Source organism: Mycteria americana, chromosome 3 (genome assembly GCF_035582795.1).
Source record: "Mycteria americana isolate JAX WOST 10 ecotype Jacksonville Zoo and Gardens chromosome 3, USCA_MyAme_1.0, whole genome shotgun sequence".
Classification (NCBI taxonomy): Eukaryota; Metazoa; Chordata; class Aves; order Ciconiiformes; family Ciconiidae; genus Mycteria; species Mycteria americana.
This window is the reverse complement of record NC_134367.1, coordinates 27,549,172-27,571,172: the sequence shown is the minus strand read 5'-3', so window position 1 is coordinate 27,571,172 and position 22,001 is coordinate 27,549,172. Positions and strand designations below refer to the sequence as shown.

Sequence of the window (22,001 nt, the reverse complement as noted above, 5' to 3'; positions counted from 1 at the left end):
TCCCTGGAGATACCCAAAACTCAACCTGAGAAGCCCCATGAACCTTAACTAAGAAGGTGGCTCTGCTTCGAGCTGGGGGATTAAACTAGATGACCTTCAGAGATCCCTTCTAACCTAAAGTATTCCATGATCTAAGCTACTTAATCTAAGATGGCCCTGCCAATTTAGGGTGCAGAGAGTTGGACCAAACAACTTCCAGCCGCAGTTAGTCTACAGTTCTATGAATTATGAAATTTTGTATTCAATGTATAGATTTTGTGTAACAGTTAAATAACTAAGTATACTCATAGATTGTGATGGGGCAAGTGATTTTGCCAATTTTTTTAATGGCTGCAGTCTAAAGAGCAGATAATAAGGTTGATTTACTGTTTACTGACCAAAACCAGTCTTGGGGTTAGAGCATCAATCAGGAGCAGGACTTAGCAGGAAAGGTGAAATGAAGTGTCATCTCTGTAGATGCTGACCTTTACTGGTAGCAGCAGTGGGATGAGGTCCTAGGCCTGTTTACCAAGCCTTTCTTAACACTTGGCATGGTTTGTTCAGGATTGTTCCACAGACTGGCTGAGATTCGCCAGTTCTCATTTCTCCCAGGCTAACACACTTCTCTCAGTCTGAAAAAGCACTCAGCTGTAATGGAAACAGCTGTTGTTTTGTGAACCATGCTCTCTATGTATTGTTCAATGATGCAGTGTTTGTAGCCACATGCCAGTTTGATTTGATTTGATTTGGGAATGAATGCCAGCTCCATCAAGAGCATTTCTGGGGATTTCTTGGCTCATTCATACTAATATACCTTCTAAAGAGGTAGTAATTCTTTTAAGGAACTCCTAAGTGGAAAGTGTTTCTGCAGTAGTATCGTTAGGAAAGGAGGACATATTTTCTAAAATAGATTTCTCAATTTTCTAAAATAGATTTCTCAGCATAAGTATTGCATTTGATCTTTGCAATTTCTCTTTTTCCCTTTTCCTGCCTATAAATTATACTTCAGTAGTTTTCATCATTTCAGCCTTACTGATGGAGTAAATTCATTCTGCATTGTATCCCTTAGTTGCACCTACCAAACATGTTATGGCATCCAAGCACAACTTCTACTTTAAGCTTAATTTAAGTTTAGATTCCTCAGAGAAAACAAATCTCTAAATATCCTTTCTGTTGCTAAGCCAGGCATCTGAGGGTGAATTTTCTGAGTTATAAATAAATACATGATATAAATGAATAATATTAAATTCAGCTTGAATTTTAACTGCTGTTTTACTTGCTGCTGTAAGTACTACTCCTTGAAATATGAACAAAGACTGACTGAGAGGAATTTGTTAAAATGATCAGATAATATTTAGCAATCTGAAAATAAATTCAGAGGAAATGTTAACCTTCTAAAACTCTTAGCCATCCACTGGGCTGAATGGAAACTGGATGGCATCTTATTTCAACAATTCAGAAAACGGTCTTGTTTTGAAAGAGTTCATGTCCTGTACGTTTTCCTACATAGACAGGACTCTGTACAAATATCTTTTCCTGAATCTGGGTAACCTTTGAGATTTGACTTCTTTATTTATTTCATATTTTAAAATAGACAGTAGTTGCAAAAGTTTATTAATTAATAAATTAAAAAGGAGCCCTAATGGAAGACACTAAAAGTAACTTGGTATATTATTGATAGCAACTGTGGAAAGTGATAGCATTCCAGACCATTTTCCCTGGAAAGCAGCAGCTCAGGGAAAGTGTTGATTGGTCCCTCAAAATCTTCAAAACCAAAATTAAAAAAAAAAATTGAGCAACTAGAAGTATAATCCTGAAGGAGCTAAATAAGCCATTGAGGTTTAAAAGTGAAACCCATACCACCCACTTCTGTCCCAGAGAAGTGAAAGACCTTTCCAGATTATGAAAGGCACCAGTAGTACAAGGATATTATTAATCAATGTAAATTTTTGCTTTGAGTATACTGTGGAAAAATAGAATACATAATAGTTCCTTTACAATATTTTCAAAAACTATGATACAGTGTTTGTGTTTTAATACAATACAGTGAGTAGTACACTGTATTGTAGTAGTGTAGTAAAACTACACCAGTAGTTTTACTGGTCTCTTCTGAGATTTAAGCAGTACACTGGCATTATTATTCTTAATGTAAATGTTAATGTCAGAACTGGAATTAGAATTTGTCTTTTTCCTGACAGTAAAACACTGTGGGATTTAGTTCAAGATTAAGATATCTAAATATATTATGTGTCCCACAGTAGCAAACAGAGTATATTGGGATCCATTCACTTGCCTAAATGCAGGTGTCTAGGGCTATTTGAGATGCCCTAGGGTGCCTGAGACATCCACATGTTTCTGGCAGACGTGACAGAGGACCTATGAGACATCCATGTCCTTTTGGAGACATGGCCACATGGGAAGCTCTTCCCACTTCCGGTAGCACCAAGTATTTGTGTAGGGGCAACTAATGGATCCACAAGCAGTTGTAGCTGAGTTGCCCTCCAGTCGCCACTGACTTTGTTGACTAGATCACCATCTCTGTGATGAGAATTTGGATATCTAGCACATCACACCTGCCTGTATCTCAAATTGAATCCTGACATAGTTAATTGCCTACTGAAGTGTGACATGAGCAAAGACTGGAAATTATTAGGAAGTATACAGTGAATAACGTGTTAGAATGGGAATCAGCACACAATAGAATGTATCAGCTTCCAGAACTACACAATTGTAACACATGATTTCAGAATAAATGATGAGGAGAATTAAGACATTACAGACTGAAGGACTTGGATACTGTCCATCTTTAACCATTAGGGATAAAACCAAAGAATTTAGAGAAGAGGGTAAAATTATCATAATAAGCAACATGGAAATTACAGTTCTGATATATATCAGCTTTTCATGATATAGCACAAAATCATAGATTCTACAGTTTGGTTGAACAAAATTAAACCAGGAATGTATTGTGCTAAAAAGGTTGTTAAATTAATCTGGGATGCATTTTATGTTCCCTTATGGCTTCGAGCAAGAGCTGGTTTAGGGACCAACAGACTGGAAGGGAAAATGACACTTTAGTTAATTTTTCCTGTAAAACAGCTGTGCCTTGGAGTCTTAATCATGGAACAGAACCCCTTTGTGCTGGGCATTATAAGTGGAAATGATTTAGTAGAAGAGCAAATCCTGTTGCCATTATCTGCTTTCAGATCTTTAAAGAAAAGAAATGGGAATCTATTAATGAATGAGAGGTATCAATATTTTGACTGTAAGTTAAAATCAATGGGAATTAATAAATGATTGTCACTACTTCATAAAAAACTATGACACTTTCAGAGTTGTTAGCTGATATAATTTCTTTAATACAGTCAATATTGTATCTCCTCCTACAGTTCTTTTTCTTTCTCTGACAGTTCTTGTTCCTGAGAACCTGTAGTTCATGTAGCCAATGTAGTCATTACCGATTTTTCCTAAAGTGATCCCAACCTTGTTGAAGGTAATCAGAGACTTCCAGTGTCTCCTGGGAAGCCAAGGCCTTGGAAGCTAATAGATCTGATAGTGAGCAGCAAATTAGACATGGAGTCTGCTTTAGGTATGTTAATAACATTAGCAAGAAAACCTAAGAACCTGGGATTAAAAGTAGGCAAGATCGTGCATGTTTTGAGTAAAGAACTATACAATGTATGACTGGAGCACTACACTAAGTCTGATAAGTCACTGCTAGGAATAAAAAGAGCAACAGAACAGGTATTTGTGTGACAAATTGAGAAAATAATAAGTCAAAATATATAGACACTAACAACCTAGAGGTGTGTAGGACTCAAACACCAAGCAGAAAGAGAAAATTAAGTGCCATATATTAGACTATAGATAGAATAGGGGGAAGAAGTCCAGGAAAGAAAACATTGAGAAAAAATATCACAACAATGAAGTAATTTAACTCCCAGTGGAATTAGTTCCCAGGTGGAAATGACAGAGACTTAAAAGTAAGTTGACACATTCTTGGACAATGTCCATTAGAGAACAATATTACATTTTCTGGAAGATGACCAAAATAATCGAATAGCAGGTTTTTGTCTCCTGCTTTTGTGATTATTCCAGCTTGATATTTACTCCAAATGAATGACATTTCAAAAGCAAACAGATGCCGGACCTCATTACTAACAGAGACAGGGAATCTATTAGGGTTATTTTTACAAAGCTTTAGACCACTAATGTCCCCACCTTTGGTATTTTTAGGAAAAGCTTTCAACCTTACCCTCTGCAAAATTTCCATTTTTATTAAGAAGAAAAAGAAGAGATTTTAAGGAATCATTAAGGAGAACGTCTGCCTAACAATTACCGATAATTACTTAAAAAAGGAAGGTTTCTTCTGTCTGGCAAAAATATGCTGTAAGAAAAACACCACTTAGCTTTTCCAAAAGAAACCATCATGATCTTCCATCAAAAATAATCTTGAATAAAAAGAAGTAATTTCACCAAACTGCATTGAGTCCCCTTCAGGAGAAAAAGTAAGCAAGGTATTTCCATTTACTCAAGGGAAACCAGCTTCAATTGACTCGTAAAGAGAATTCTGGTGCTCTTTCAGATAAAAGAATGAGTACTTGTGTGCTTCCATAAAAGGATTTTCATAATTTTATGTCTAGTTTTATATAGTAGAGGCACCTTAGCTTCCTTTTCAGTAACAACTTTCCCTTGATATTAACTCTGTAGAAGTAGACCCTGAATGCAAAACACTCTCTGACAGTTAAAAAACTAGAATATGTAGACTGTTTCAGTATTCTTCCACAGAATGGAAATTGGTTTTGTTTGAACATTTCCTAGTTCCTTTTTCAAGAAACTGTATCACTACAATGAAGGTGAAATTCACAAGAGAAGTATAAAGAAAATTTTCAGAAAAAAACATAGTAGTTGATAATTAAATATCATTGAATAAAAGAGTAAAAAAGCTAGAAATACGACCTAACACAACAAAAAAGGTTATCAGCAGTGACTTAAAAACTGAGGTGTTTTGTAGGAGAACAGAAAATAGATTCTAGCGTGCTTACATTCAGCTTTGTAGGTAAAATGCTGTTACCAGCAAATACAGCAAAGACATCTGAAGAGTGTACTAAATAATATTATGCAAACTGACTCCTTAAGACTGAAGATGTCAAATAAAAGAAATAAGGCCTTAAGAGTAAAGAAGAATGACAGGTCTCAGATCTCAAGCTATTAAGTCCTGCAGATCTGTCAATGTTAGTGGAAGTCAGTGCTTTGCATTAAACAAGGAGTTAAACTGTTTACTGAATACCAGTGCTCTAGGAATCAGCATTCTGCATCATCTTTCTAACATCTGCCATTCAACAATTTATATCTAGAACAGACTCTTCTCGCATACTGACAGTCCCCATCTACCAATCAAAAATACACAAACAGCAAAATACAATTTTAAATCATTCCTGCATTTTTTTTTTCGGCCACTTCAACTCACAGTTGCAGTTTCCAAGTTATACAGTTTGCAGGTTGAATGTTGGATTCACTGACGTCACTGGCAGAAATCCCAGATTTACAGGAGTAAAGCTAAGATTTGTCTCTGGTTGGTTTGTTTGTTTGCAATGGCTCCTCCCTGTCTTTCTAGAGTGGGGGTGCATTGAAGATAGGATTGTGTCACATTCTATCTTCACAGACAGAAGCAACGAATTTGTTAAAAAACAGCATACATAGAGGATGTATAAAGGAAACTTATGTATTCTGTTTTTAAGGTTATGGTCTTTACTCATATTTTGCTTTGTCAGTTTTTTCCTAATTTTCTTGTTTTTAAATATTTTCATTTCTGTTAACTCCTGCATTCGTAAGGATCTTCAGTCCAAATACTACAATTAGAAAACCTTAAATAACCTCTAATACAATCACAACATAAACTTAGAATAGAATATTTCAGTTGGAAGGGACCTACAATGATCATCTAGTCCAACTGCCTGACCACTTCAGGGCTGACCAAAAACTAAAGCATATTGTTAAGGGCATTGTCCAAATGCCTCTTAAACACTGACAGGCTTGGGGCATCAACCACCTCTCTAGGAAGCCTGTTCCAGTGTCTGACCACCTTCTCAGTAAAGAAATGCTTCCTAATGTTCAGTCTGAAAGTCCCCTGGTGCAGCTTTGAACCATTCCCACATGTCCTATCACTGGATACCAGGGAGAAGAGATCAGCAACTTCCCCTCCTCAGGAAGCTGTAGAGAGCAATGAGGTCGTCCCTCAGCCTCCTTTTCTCCAAACTAGACAAACCTGAAGTCCTTAGCCACTCCTCATAGGACATTCCTTCCAGCCCTTTCACCAGCTTTGTTGCCCTCCTCTGGACACATTCAAGGACCTTCACATCCTTAAATTGCAGGGCCCAGAACTGCACCCAGTACTCAAGGTGAGGCCACACCAATGTTGGATACAGCGGGATAATCAGCTCTTTTGACCAGCTGGTTATGCAGTGTTTGGTGCAGCCCAGGATGCGGTTTGCCTTCTTGGCTGCCAGGGCACATAAACCATGGGATTTCCAGTTATATATTTAATGAGATATTTCTGACCCTTTCCATCTCTGAAAAAAAATACTGGTGATCAAACAAGACTTGGTGAAGTCCAAATTCATCCAATTCAACTTTAGGGAACTGAGACATTTGGATTAGGAAAAGAACTACTCTTTATCAAGAGAGTGATACCTCCTGAAGATAATTCATCCCACCTAAGTGCTGACCACAATCAGTGCTAACAAACTGGACTCATTTGGCTCTCTAATACTATGTTTTCTACGTAGGCATTGTGAATTTTCTGTCACCACACTGACCAAACAAACGATGAAATCTCTTGGGCAAAAATACTGTCTTCCCATAGACTATATATACACAGCAACAGGGTACAAAGATTACTCAGTCCCTCTCATCTTGACCTGTTTTATTTTAATACCAAAGTTCTGCTTTCATAAAAGCCTCACAGTACCTCCTTCTCCAGACAAAAAGAGAGTGGGACAGAAATATATGCGGTCTAAAACTTTTCATCTCACTTTCTTCCCTGGACTTGGTCATATAACTGTCATAATGCTACCAGACAAAAAAGGTATAACTATTGCAGGTTATGTCCTATTCTTAGTGCTGCAACACAAAATCCTAGTACCTTTCAAAGACTAGGATTTTTATCTACTCAATTAGACAGAAGTTTAGTTCTTAATCTTTTATTAATAATAAGAAGATTAGGGTCACTGACTAGTGTTCTCCATGAGACAAAACTTCTTATAAAATGGTTGCTAGAATTGGAAACTATGGTTTTGCCTGGACTTTTCAGCATGAGAGATGAGTCAAATTATCAGTGAGTCAATAGTTAAATCATTCCCACAAATCTACCATGATTAATTATATGGGAGACAGTCTCATGGATTTAACTGCATGAATCATCAGACACTGTGTATCTTTTCCCCATGATCTTCTACTGTATTTCTCTTTGCTGTAAAATATTTTTGGGTGTTGCTGTTTAATTTTTAAACTATAATATCTGATGTTGATTTTCTGACAATAATAAAGTAGATTTTTTCCCCCATGAAAGAAAAAGGGAACTCAACCCAAGGTTTCTTTAGTCTGGAAGAAAGTTATTTGGGTCATGACTTTTAGTGGCTTAAGATGTTGCTTGTTTGTTGTTATTCTGAGCCAAAGTCGAGTGAGGACAAGTGAAGAGGAAAATGAAGAGAAAAACAGTGTCTTCAAAGCCAAAATCTGACATGTCACTAACAGTAGTCACTCGTATCTTTTTTAAGCCTTTGGACTTTGCACAGGTGAGTCATTTAATTGTGTATTAAATCTTAGAGTGCTGTTACTCTGTCTGGCTATCCCCTCAACACTAAAACACAAGGTTTTGCCTCACGTGTCAATTTTATCTCCGTTAGTATGGCTTTTTGTATTAAGAAACATTCAACCAATGTTTTTTCAGGGCATAGATGTTTCAATGCCATTTAATCTGCTGCACTATTGAATTTAAAGCTTCCAGTGAATCATTGATAAAAATAGATGGGAAATGTGTTTCCAGTTAATGTACATCTCTCAATGTCCTCTTATGAAAGTCCTTTGGCATTCTGAGCACCTTCCAAACATTTGAAAATCTATCTTGTTCGTGAAACAGTATCTAAGGCTCTTAATAAAATTATTCTTGTCTCCTCCAAGCCTTAAGGTGACAGTCCATATATCTGATTGTAGCCAAAGTCTTGGGCTTTTGGGGCCTTTCTGAGTTTTTTGGTGTCAGGATCAGCAGATACAGCTTTTTGAATGGAGGTATGGATCAGATATTGTAGTTTGGCCCTGACACTGAAGTGATGCAGAAGAAAGAGTCTGAGAGAAGATTTGTCTGAACAGGCTGCAAACATTAATGATGGATACTTTACTTCACTATGCCTAACTTTGAAAAGTGATCTATTTGAACTAGAACCGTTGCTATTTAGGCCAATGTACTTCCTCTATGCTGAATAAACTTTGGCATCTTTACACCACCAACAAATCTGCCTCATGTTTTCTTTCCCTATGGACACTACATGTCACTTCTGTTGTCTTTTCCTAGGTGGAACTAGGAAAACCGGAGGAGTAGAAGGAAAAGAAGATTTTAAAAAAGACACACAAAGATGCACCAATTTTACGGAGAATCTGCTATAGAATAGACTTGACAGGTTTGTTCAGCAACTCTATCTTAAATGTATAGATTTGAGAAATAAATCTGCTACCAAGTTCATCTTTAATGTGAATTCAGTCTACTTCTATTATTAAGAGATCTTGAAATAAAGATAACAGTTTCACATGTCATTTTTCAGTCATTAGTCTTCTTAAAATAACAGAGTGCAGCTGAAAAAGTGAAAATTACTAAACTTTGACCAATTTACCTTCCTAAGTCCCACTTACCATTTGCAGTTTCATTGTGCCTCTTTAGCTTGTTGTCATTCTGGTGTCATTAAGAGTTGTGATTGTATGTGTATATACACATAGATCCATGTATGTGTGTGTGTACATATACACAAACATAACATATGCAAGACATTCTGAAGATACTATCTTACTATAAATATTATGTACCAGTCAGATGGTCATTTTGTTTTTAAGCTACTTTATGATGTCATTACAAGTGGGATTCCTCTAGTCTAACCAAGACATTTTAATGTTAGCTGATATAAGTCTGACATTACCCCACAGGTTGTTTTATAGTCAGCAAAAAGAAATAAGATCCAACAAAGCAATTCAACTCACCTTAAGATAGATACCTAGGATAGACCAGAGGAATAGCCGTGGAAGATAAAGGGAACCATGGCTGCCTAGCAGAGACATAGGAATCTAACTTTTACACATCAAAATTTAGCTGTTATGAATCCCAGTCTCCATTACTCACTTTTTCTGCTTACCTCCCTGTCTCTGGAATACAGACACAGAAACTGCTGGAGAGATCCTACTCTCTCTCTAAATGCCAGTGGTGTCAGTCCATCTTGCCTTCAGGTTGCTGAAAGCCCTGTCCTTAGAGACCGTGATCAAACCCAAATGGTCTGCTACCCACAGTGCCCTCCACCTGGATGTTCCACATTTTCCTCTCCTGCTTCTGTGCTGTTCTGTCTTTTCCCATTCTCTCCCTGAGCCTGCAGTCACACAGTACCTCACTGGAGATGGACTTATAGTCCTATCAGATCTGATTTTATAAATAAGAAGCCTTCAGATGATAGAAAATAACTAACAATTTCAAGTTGCAGAACACAGAAGCCAGTCAATGCATTTACAATCCTTACAATCCAATGATCAGTTAGGCAGTTTATATGTGCATTTCTGTTTTTGTACAAATAGCTCTTGCAAGCTTCACCAAAATTTATTTCCATTTTATGACTCCATCACTTTATATGTTGTACAATTCATGGGCAGTTTTAGGCATTCTCAAAAAATTTTCTGAGAGATTGCCAATATCAATTCAATATGGTCATTCATTATTATGGTTGCCTTTTACAAATATTGAATCTCTTTTACAGAAGAGGTTATAAATAAAAAATCAGACAACAATAAACATCAACCCACACAAAACTGCGGTTTTTACCCTATGTGTCAGCATGTCTCTGCTCCTTTTTCTCTCTCCAGGAACCATCTCAGCTAAGCAGAATGCAAATAATCATCAATATTTCTATTTGAAGTCCAACTTGAATGAGATTCTCAAGAGTTTTTTTATTTAGGTCAAGGAGTCTGCATTATCCTTTGCTCAAAAAAACCCCACCCGAGGTATAGGTGAGTGGCAAAGACCACATACCTGGGCCACATATTTTACATTCAAATTAATTCAAATTAATGAATGATATGAAAAAGTGATAGCTTAATCCTGAAGACATTAAAATCTATACAAAAGAGTGTTTTAGACTTCATGGTGCAGAATCACATTTTATGACTGGATTTGTCATTGCTAGAAACTCAAGTACACCTAGCCTTGGGCTCAAACAGCCTCCAACTTGTCAGACTTGAATTCAATTTTTGCAGTTAAACACCTCTGCAAATATATTTATATGGCATAATCTCGGAGGTCACAACACTTATGCATTAGACAATGAAAGGATGGGTAATTCTTTGTATTGTTGGATCCATTGGATACTTCACCAATGTTCAATGAAAGTTAGTAAGTAAATGCATTTCCCACATATTAAACTCCGAACCAGGCTGAGGTTTCTTAAATACAGTTTTCTTCTTTTTCCTTCACTTCTCATGTCCTTCTTCAGTATATCAGACCACTTGGCTTTCCTCCTACTCGCTGTTTTGCACTGACCATTCAACACAATCCTCTGCAGGGAGCTGCCGGTCTCAGTCAAGGCCCTCATTTTTTTGCTCATGAGTGGCTCCTTGCCTAAGGGCTGCTATCTTTTCCTTGCACAGCCTATCAGTTCCCATTTAAATCAGCATCTGCTTCAGCACATTAATAGCCCTCCTCCTCTCTCCCTCCTCAGCCATCACTTTGTCCCCTTGTGCCGTTCTGGCTTAATCACTCACCTCAGTAGGTTATTCAGCATATATTTGGGGCAGCATGTCTGAGGCAATAGCTGTCATCACCCTACGCTTGCACCAGGCATGCTTCATAACCCTCCCAACACCTGCACTCACAGCCTCACAGCAGCTCATCCCTGAACTGAGGCATTCAAATTGCATTGCAAATTTTACTGTCTAATTTTATTGATTTCTCATGGCCCTTCAAATATACCTTAAATACATACACATAAACCGATACATACTGGCTGTCCTTCATAAACATATTTTCCTAATTCAGTCCTCCATTTTTCTATGCTAAACTCCAGTTTCTCTCTTTCATTGCTTCACAACATTCACTATAAGCATACTTCAGGAGCTTTTCCTCTACTAGTCCGAGTCAATACTTTTTGCAACAGTATAGGGTCAAGGATGATCTTGCATAAGCCTGCTGCTTCTCTTCGCTTCTTTGCCACTATCAGGCACACTCTTGTAATTCATAGCCAGCAGGTTCCACAACCATAGGCATTTCCATGTCCTTTACAAGGATATCTTCACTAAGATCACAAACAGAAAATGCGCTTTATTTTGCAACTTTATTTTCTTGAACTACATGTTGAAGATACTCCCAGTAATCTTCCTAGCACAGGCCTGAGTCGTTATTTATTTGATATCCTAGATCACCTATAAAATATTTGTTTGAGACTCTCCAGTCATTTCTCTGTGTAAATACTCACTTGGTGATTTAATAAATTCATCCTTGCATATTCCCTCCATAGCAAAGAATAAAGCCCTGTGGTGTATTCTGTAATTCAAGTGTATGCATTATTAGATACTTCTCATCTTAATATAGTGGCACTGGTATACTTTTGAGGGGAAATCCACTTGTGTATTATACACACACGCTCTTCTGCAGCAGTTTCAGTCCTGAGTGTGTGCATCCTAAATAAAATCAGCAGCATCCCAGCAGCAGTTAATTTCTGTTTGGGGCGTAGAGAGCCCAGGCTGTTGTACCAGTAGGTGTGCTTGTTAATTAGGAGGCCACTGGCAATTTTTATGTTTCCATTTGCATTCTGCTTGGTGGCATGTTTGGAGGAAATTGTGTCAGTTTTGTTCCCAACTTGATGTGTACATGGAATATTTGTGAATACTCAGCAAAACATTTTATTCTATGAACCAGTACATTTGAAGTTTTAGAGCAAATGTTAGAGTAGATTAAAAGACAATGGGTCTATACCTCTTTCCAATGCTCTCTAAAATTCTCAGATACGCAAAAATGAAACAACAGTCTTATGTTGGGAGCTATCAGTGCTCCACCTCTGACAGTGAAACCTCTGGGTTCCAAACTGGTCATTGACATTTTACTACGTTCATGCCTGGCAGAGGAAAAGGGTAAAAGAACACACTTTACTTACCCAAGGAGTTTGACTGAATGAGTTTTCCATTTAGATCCTGCTTTCTGGGAGCATCTATAGATTCCCTCTTTGTAAAGGAAAAAATCTTCATACACTTTCATTATAGCTTAAAAACAATAGGAAAAATCAGCACAGTCAGCAAATATTGTTTCTATTCTTGTTTGCTCCTTGCATTTTACCAGTGAGATTTTTTGTTGTGGGTTGGACTGCATAAGTGTACTTTGTAGTTACATTAAATTCACTAATTGCTCAGAAGTTCCCTGCTGTGAGTGAACTGAGAGAAATATTCCAACAGAGTTCTCTCAAAGGTCTTTTGTCAAGTTAATTGGGTTTCCCTGTCATGGAAACTCCCTATCATGGACTTCTTCCAATACAGTAAGAAGAAATATTGCCTTGTGTAGGCTTACATAAGTTTTCCCAATTCCAGTGAAATCCAATTCAATAAAACAAATCTCCTCTCCTCAACATTCAGGTAGAAACCCCTCATGACAAGCATCTGCATATTCAAGAAAAGTATCTAACAGACAATATATATCCTGTGAAATATGGTGGAGTGATATGTATGCCTTTTTCTGAAACTCAGATAGAGTTCATTAAGTACACAGCAATATTCTCATGGAAAACTAGATTGTCTGCATATATGTTCATGCTGACTCAGCTAAAAGTGTGGAAGAAAAACTTTTGTGTCCATAAAAATGTAAGGCCAAAGAGCTGATGAACTGGAAATTTTGTGCAAGAGAATGAAAACTACAATTTGCATTTTACGTCTATTCATTATTGCCTAGGAATATAATTCACTTGTTTTTTAAGAAAACTGTTTTGGGTTTCTTTTCCACATTTGTTCTGCTGCCTTAGTACCATTTGCTTTGCTATATGGTGGGCTACCAGATCCAGAGAAATTAAAATATTTTTCAGGTCTCCATTACCATTAGATTCCAGTGAATCAGAAGCATTAAATACAAGCTTAACTCCAACTTACTTTTAGCTTATGATTTTAACAGTCTTAGACTGCCACACAGCTTGGAACATGAGAACCATTGAAATCCAATTTCCTAAAGTCTTGCACCTTGGAAGTCCCATAAAGTAGAAGTTTCACTGACCATTTTTATGTGGTTGGAGCATTTATAACATATGTGCCTGGTATAGATCTGTGGTATCCAGTAAGGCGAGCTCATGCTGCAGTTTTTTCTGTCTGGCACACTTTCAGATTTCTTTTTCCTACCTGAATGTTTTCTTAAACTTGAGGGAAATTAACTGTCTTTACAACCTCTTGGCCTCTATCATACTTGGCTGAAAACAGAAAACATTCACAAATTTTAGGGGATGAAAGAGAACTGCTCAAAACATGGTCAAATGAGTCCATTTTCCCAGGCAATTTGGCTAAAAATATACTTTGTGAGGTAGCTCATGTAAAAAGCATATGCTGATAGCAGCACACAGGGAGTAAGCAGCCATGATGTTACCTAGGTGGCAAATCTGGGGGAGAGCTATATCAGTTAAATCAGAGAAAACTTTAAACGCTTTTAGTGAATAATGTTACAGCTTCTGCCAAGGTGTCTGCAGAACCAGAGCTCACACATATTGACAGCAACAGACCAAGTGGAAAATAGCACAAACTTTATTCTTGGTTTCTAGGTGCAAGCTCAGGACTCTGTTAGAGCTCTCTACAAAGGTTTCCCCCCTCCTTCTGCCCCCAGGCTCACCAGTGTATAGAGCTAGGAGTTTAACTCCTGCGGTTGTCCCTGTACCGCTATGTAAAGTACCAGCTGTTGAGATTTCTGAGCTGCAGAGGAGCCTGTGGAGGAAGAGCTTTAAAGCGGTACAAAGGAACAGAAAGGGGGAAGAAGACTCCCACTGGCCTTAGTCCAGGTGAGGGTGTCAGAGAAGTGAAGGGGATGTCATTCAAAAAATTACTGTAGAGGCTTCCCTGGATCTTGTTTTGACACCTTGGCCAAAGGGAGGCAAAGAAACAGGGGTGAGTGCAAGGACTGCAAAATTCACTTCTCCCACAGGAGGTCTGAGATTAGAAGATCTCATCTATCATCAGGCTGAGACAGGAGAAGGTAGTTTCATTTCTAAATCACATTGTTCTTTGAAATCAAAGTCTGTGTGTTCAGTTTCAGAAAACAATTTATTCTTTATCAGCAACTCTAAATCAAACATATGTTCTTGGCTCTGTGAAGAAACATCATACCTAAATTATTTCCACTGAAATGAAATAGAAAATTTTAAAGTTTGTTTCCAGAATAACTTCAGTCTACATGAGAGAATTTTATCCGTGATTACATATTATATCTACATTTAGTGTGTGTGTGTATATATGCATGTATATATTTGCATATATATGTAGATATATATACTTATGTGTATGTATATTAATATGTATATACGCTGCAATCAGGATCTAAATAATGGTACAGCCTTTGAAGTTAAGTGGGCTGGGTACATGAAGTGTAGGGTGGACAGAGAGATGATAACTGAAAATAAAGCATTGAGATATTTTTATTTATTCAGTGACTTTGGCCTGATACGGACTGTGACTTGGACAGGATGAGATTATCACAGTCCACCAGCCAACTTTGTTACCTCCCACGTAGAAGAGACTTTGCATTTTCCAAAATGAACGGGTTAATTATTAATGAATAAGAAGAGGTAGCAATTTTCATAAGGTTGACTGTAGCTCATGCATGAGCTACCTCAATCATGCTGAGTTGTCACATCTATGCATATAAATGCAGCAGATTATAAGATTCATTCCACTATGGATTCCTCTGCATAAAATTCTTAAATAAGAATTTGTGTCTCTAAGACATACAAAGATACAAAAAAGTAAAAGTAGTTGCTACAAAAGGAACTAAAGTGTAGCACTGTACATTAATTTTAGCCTAGTGCTTTCTCCAGATCTTTTTCTTGTGTCAGCAAATTAAATACTTTTTTTCCAAGATCATGATAGCTGAAATTGTAAGTTTTGTAGGGTCAAAACTGATGTATTACCAACAACATTAGCTTTTCGGGTTTTTGAGACTGACTAATGTGACAGAAAGGATTATTTTCCTACATCAGCACTATAACTATTAGAATATTTCCTAAAGTCCATTAAAAAAAAGATGAATGGCCAATATTAGATTTTCCATTTGAATGTTTTCAAAGCATTAGTGGACTTCACTATGGACTTCATTGATGGACTTCACTTTCAAAGCATTAATAACTTAACTATGTTTATTTGAAAATGGATTTTTTAAAAAACCTATTGTTTCAACATTTGCATCTGAAAGTGCTAATTGCTCGGTTCCTGTACCTATATACAATGTTCCTGTACCTAAAACAATGACATATGTCAGAGAGAAATTGTCATTCAAACTTGAAAGCTGTATAACAGAAAGTTTTCAATTACATTCCTACACCTACTGTTTCAGAATTGTTAAAAAATGTATATTTTTCTTAACTTTGAATACCCCCAAAAATCCAAGTACATTCATCATCAAACAGGATGACTTTCTACATCATGATCTTGAAAGGATCTTGAATGTTTTCTAGCTATTAAACATTACTTAGTACATTAGATAAGACTGGCCACAAGCACTTTTTAAGTTCTTAAGGAATGACAAGTGAATGAATAATGAAAAAATCTCTTTTAGTAGCTGAAGATCACTGGCAGGATGTTTTGAAAAAGGCAAGTATGATATGGTTTTAAAACTCGAATTGTGCCCTGATTGCATTTGTAGTACAGGAAGATAGAAGAGAGAATCAGTGACAAATTATTGGGTCATAACTGTGACTCATTTAAAAATCTCATTATAGCAAAAAGAAAAAGGGGAAAGTGATTTCGCTCAGTGATATACACTCTCAGTTATATACTCTTCTTCAGATCTTGATTTTTCTGCATACAGCATTACCTTAACCTGATACAGACATTTTCTCTGAAAAAGCATTGACATTTCAAAAAATTGTATGAATTATTGAGTGGCTAAAACCTAACAAATGGCTGAATATAGATTATTTTATGTGGAAGATGTAGTATTGACTGATTAATCCAGCAAACTGTGTAGACATGGACTACAAATGCAATATTAGAGAGAGGTCTGAAATTTTATCTTGAGGATCCTAATTTTTTCATTTTCTTAAAACCAGCAGAAATTACTGTGTTCACTTCTAGATCAAATGCTGCATGAGAAAGAATATTTTCCTTGAGCAAACAAATTTGGGCAGAACAAAAAAAGACTGATAATATTGATCTTGTTAAGTCTGAGCTTCAGATTAATTGTGACTGCCCATATAAAGAGCTTTAAGAAGTAATTTCAACTCCATGATGCACTGACATGAATTAAATCTAATAATCAAGACCATTTCAATAATAAATTGGAGGTTATGATAATTCATTATATAATTGAGGGCAGTAGAAATGCAGAAGTTCCCTGAAGTAAAATGCTGTGGGTTTGCATCAGCCATCCATCCAAGAGGGATGGACATCCTGCACTATGACCTTCCCCCATCACCCCAAAGCCCACTTCCCTCAACCTCTCCAGTTGCACTGGCCTGGGGTGTGAGCAGGAACCGGCATTTTCAGGTGCTGCCAGCACCATCCATGACTGCAAACAGGCAGTATTCAGGCTAAACAACTCTTTTGCAGTCCCTCACTCCCTGCTGAAGTCTCTTTATTTCTCTAAGAGGCCAGGGATCTTCATTGCAGGGTTCAGCACAAAAATTCAAAACTGATAGCCCTCTACAAACAACAAGAGCATTTGGGCTCTGAAAGGGGAAATTCTGGGAGTATTCCATCACTGAATGATTTGCTGGAGGGCCCATATACTGCAGCGTTCCCTTCAGAGGAGAGCAGGCTTGGTGGCTTGGCCTCAGTCAGTGGGGGAATCGATCCCAGCCCTAGAGAGCAGAGCTTTGCTAATATTTAACTCCTCCTGCACAGCCCCAAATTGCTATTTCATCAATGAGCAAAGAACCATCATGAGAAAAAAGCACATTTCCAGCACACAGATTTTGTGCAAATTTTCAACAAATCCAGCTCAAGGTCATTTTAGTCATTATGGGCCCTGATGCTGTGTAGCTGCCTTTAGGGGCACTACTTCCCATCAAACGTCCCTGGATGAACTACAGTGCATGTGTCTGTTTTATTCACTGTGGAACGCAATTTGTGTTTTCTAGTATTTTGATACAAGGGCATTGCACACTTTAATTATTTCAAAGATAGTATTATCATCTTCCAAACTTACCATACCTTGCACTGGTCCTTTGTCCATGATTTCTTTCATTATATCAGTTTCCTGAGGGGAGGAGAGAGCAGCAGCAGAGAGGGCAAGAGAATATAATATATTCTATTAAACAAAATTAAAACTCATACTAATTTATCATTGCATATATATATATATATATATAGTATAAATGTACCATTGTACTTGTATTTCTGCTAGAGAATATTTGGTTTACCAAATGAACAAAACCTTCAGAAACATGTTTAAGAAGCACTAATGCACAGGGATGACTGCATACTTTCTTTTCTATCTCTAATTTCTATAGGACCACAAAGCAGCAGCTTTAAAGAGCTGATGTAAAACTGAGAAACTTTAAGGAATTTAAACTCTTCTGAAAATACAAGGGTGATATAAAGGAAAATTCACAGCTCTAGTCTTCAAGTAAAGTGAACATATTTCCATATGCCAGATAATTTTCAAACCCCAAAGGAGAAAAATGGGTGAGATGATGGGTGAGCAGCATGAACTTACTTTTGAGGAGACCCTGTAGTGAGAGGCACACCGGTATAACCGATTGGATTCTTCTAAAGCATTGGGACATGGCCCATTTGTATAGTTTTTTCCATATTCACTTGACACATAACAGTGATTTTCACCTGATGGCTCCAGGTGATTGTTCCAAAATGATGGATAACAAGCATAGGATACAACCCTGTTCAGATGTTAAAAAAAAAAAAAAAGTTCATAAGAAGCTTGCTTAAACATTTTTGCAGTTTTATTTCAAGCTTTTAACTATTTTACAACTGTCATATTTCAAGTAAATTTACGGAGTCCCTCCTTCTTCAAAAGTGTGAACGTCTCATGTCTTCAGCTGGAAGGCGTTTGCTTCAATTCATGTGCCTGGTGTTTCTGATTAAGTTTCAGTTGCAGTAGTCCTCTCCCCACCCTTCTCCAAAGAGAGGTAGGGTAGAAAATGTGTTTCAGCACTTGTCACCTAGTACATTCAACTCGTTAATGATGCATGAAAGTTCACACTGAATAAGATCAATAAATTAACAATGTTGTCAACAGGATCCATTTAGCAAAAATGGCTTGTGGAATGGGCATGTTCGCAGCAGAAAATTTTTAAGGAAAATGAACCATTTTCTAGTTTTATCTAAATTTTCTACAGGAATGCTGGTGAAAAGCTACAGGTCTTTTTATTTCTTTTAGCTAAAAAGACTCTGACCTTCCATTTTTCTGACAATATAAAGGGAATATTTGCTCACATTTTTATGAATATTTGTTGAGATAAAAAGTCCTATATTCATTTTTTAAAGGTTTGGGTACAAATAATCGGTGTCCTGTTGGCATATGAGTAAATGTGGTGCTTCTTCCCAAGAGAGGTATAACCCTTAGTGATTAATACCAATAGCTTAATTGATACTAACAACAAACTTCTGGAGGGAGTGTACCTCCTTAAAAGAGAACTGAACCTCTACCACTAGAAATACAGGGGAGGTAAGTACAAGTGAGAACATAACCTCAGAAGAAGTTAAGCACTGAGCTTTTGGTAAGTTAACAAACAATCCAACCGTAGAGCGGTAATAGGGGAGGCCTTTGGACAGGGGCTGGTGACTGGGTTCCTCCATCTTGATTCACAGGGGGAAGTAAAAATAATAAATTATCTGGAGTGATGCTGGCAGGAGGGACTTTGCCCAGGTTGAAACACTGACAAAATATATGACATAGAACAGGTGAGACTGGGTAGGTATCAGAGAGGTGGGACTTATTGTAATTTTACAATTTTGCTATGTTGCAGTATCGTTCAGGCTATTCCTTCCTTAATGCAAAGATAGGTCTGTGCCTGGAGGTGAATGTGGACCAAAGGACAAACAGAGACCAACTTTGTGACTTATAAACACGTGGCATCCAGTGTGCACAAAAGGCTGGGGACTATCCCAGGGGGCTCAGGCCACGGGGCTCCTTCTGTCAGTTCCTGGTTATTGACAGCAATGAGCCCCTCAAGGAAACTAAAATGACAGATTTTGCCATGATATCACAGGGGTATGTGTCTGGTCTCTACAGCTCCTGAAAACATCCTAGCTGTTTCTTAGAAAAGCATCTATCTCAAAATGTTTTCTAAATGCTGAGAGAGTTTTTGCTCACACATACAGCAGTTAAATTTTTCCTACTGCTTATTATAAATTTGCATTAAAGCTTTCAATTTCAAGGTTTTAGAGTTTATCTACAGGAAATATGACTCACTTTTAACACTTTTAAATTAAATTCTGTATTCTACAAAGATGTTAATTTTAAAATATTAATTCCAGTAATCACTGGACAGTTTCTAGTCTAACAAAGATTTCAAAACCACAAAAATCCATTTATGAAAAGAATCATGGAGGAAATGTGCAATAGCAAATATGTGAATTCTATTTATTGTTTTAAATGAAACAAAGACAAATCTTTGAATAACAAAGAAAATTTCATCTGTCTGGCACGTTTCTAGTTGCAGGCTTCAAAGACTCGAAGGCATTTAATACTGATGTTGTCAGAGGAGTGATTGCAGAGGAGCTGTGATAACTCACCTGAGACTTAAACCCATGCTAATTTTGGATTTGAAAATCTCCAAAGTGCTAAATCAAATGAGCTTTGAAGCACAGGTTAAGAGCCCTCATTGCATCCAAGAATGGAGAGGGGCAATGAAAGAGGTGGTTTCAAGGAAAGGTAAGGAGGGGTTTTAATTCTTTACCTTGACAATACATCAAATGAACTGCTGCTTCATACAGTAAGCTTGTTCCTTTCAAGTAGGTTATGCTGAATTGTTCAGCCATTTTGACTGTTGACTAACTGAACATCCTTTTTAGTTCAATAAAGTGAAGGAAACAAAGCATATATTTAAAATGCACTTACTAACAATCTGAAATACCCAAATAAAGGCACATCAAATCTTCCACTTATTATTTTACCCTTTTAATGAGATATTGGGACCTCCTAGTTTTCTACATTATGCTGCTAGATGTTTCCAAAACAATATACACATTTCTGTGATAATGCCATGGAGGCCTATGAGAGGGTTTCTTTTAAAGAGCATAATTAAATAGTTCACTGAAGCAGAATATTTTAAAATAGGTCATCCTATAAAAAGGATATGTATTTAAGTAACTCGCCAATTACACTGAACTTTCTGAATCTGAAGAACTGAAAACTGCATTTCCACACAATTTGGACGATAATTATGTTTGCCTGTGTATACTTAGTTGGCAGGATTTTTACAAGATAAGCACATATATGCTTCAGCTACTTTGAATAAGACATGGCATTTTCCCATTAGCATTTGGTGGTAGAAAAATTGACCCTGAGGAGAATGTCCTTTTGCTTACCAAATTCTTTCTTCCCAAACTAGACCAACATACCCAGGAGCTGCAAAAAGCAATAATTCTGCCTACATGAAAAGGGATTGTCTGTCTAAGGTTGTTAGGCTGTTATTGCTTAGGTCTTCAATCTACTCACTGGCAACCCCTTTTAATCCCTTCTGAATGTCTGAAGGTATTCTGGATTCCCAGATTTCCAATGGGGAATGGTAAGTATTTAGGCCAAATATATGCGGGTTGTTATTATGCATTTTAAAATGTATTATGCTTTGTTTCTATTGCTGGGTAGAAAGAAACATTTGATTTATATATGTATACATATATAATGTTTATAAAATGTATCTATCTCTATATACATAATCATTCCAGTCACCACTGATCACAGATTTTCAAAAAAACCCAAAGGATTACTGCTGAGTGCAATCAGGCCTGCAAGGCAGATAAGGTGAGCAAATAGAGTCCTCAGGGCACGATCTAGCATTAGCAGGGCAGGAGTAGGTGATTGCAACCCAGTGTAAGGAATGGCATGACACCTGTTCCTCAGTGTACTTAGAAACACCTCAGAGGGAGACAAGAGAGGAGAAATTCATTCCTGGGGTAGGGATTTTTTTTCCCCTCCTTTCAGTTGGATTGTCCCACTGGAGTTGTCACAGATTCTTCATGGATGGGTCTTACTTCTACAGCAATAGAAGTGAAGCACCAAATGCCGCACTGGCACACTGGAGCTGTGAGGTAATCCAGACATGATGACTCATTCTGAACTAACAGTCACTTTTGAATCTTTTCTCTAACCATAGTTTCTGCAGTCACAATTAACATAATTTAACAGCTCTTTGCTGAAACATGAGTTTGTACATGCTGAAGCATCAGCACAACAGTAAACATTAAAAACATTTCAAGGAGAAGACCTTGCCAGAAGGGTCATAGAAGTAAAACAGAAATAAATGTGAATGTGTTTATGTGCACATATACATAACACATATACAAAAATACTACTGGGAGCAAGCAGCACCCAGGAAGAAGCAGCAAAAGTCTGCTGTGTGTTCATACATTCTTGGCAG

General features: G+C 37.2%; 1 protein-coding gene across 1 annotated transcript in view; it reads right to left on the bottom strand.

The window, feature by feature from the left end:
• The window catches only part of TINAG (tubulointerstitial nephritis antigen), a 53,205-nt gene that overhangs the window by 3,731 nt on the left and 27,473 nt on the right, over positions 1 to 22,001 (bottom strand). The window contains exons 7-9 of the mRNA XM_075497281.1: positions 18,116 to 18,296; positions 17,611 to 17,656; positions 12,378 to 12,483 (exon numbers count right to left, since the gene is read on the bottom strand). Of these exons, the coding sequence (XP_075353396.1) occupies positions 12,378 to 12,483; positions 17,611 to 17,656; positions 18,116 to 18,296 (333 nt within the window). The remainder of the gene's footprint in view (positions 1 to 12,377; positions 12,484 to 17,610; positions 17,657 to 18,115; positions 18,297 to 22,001) is intronic.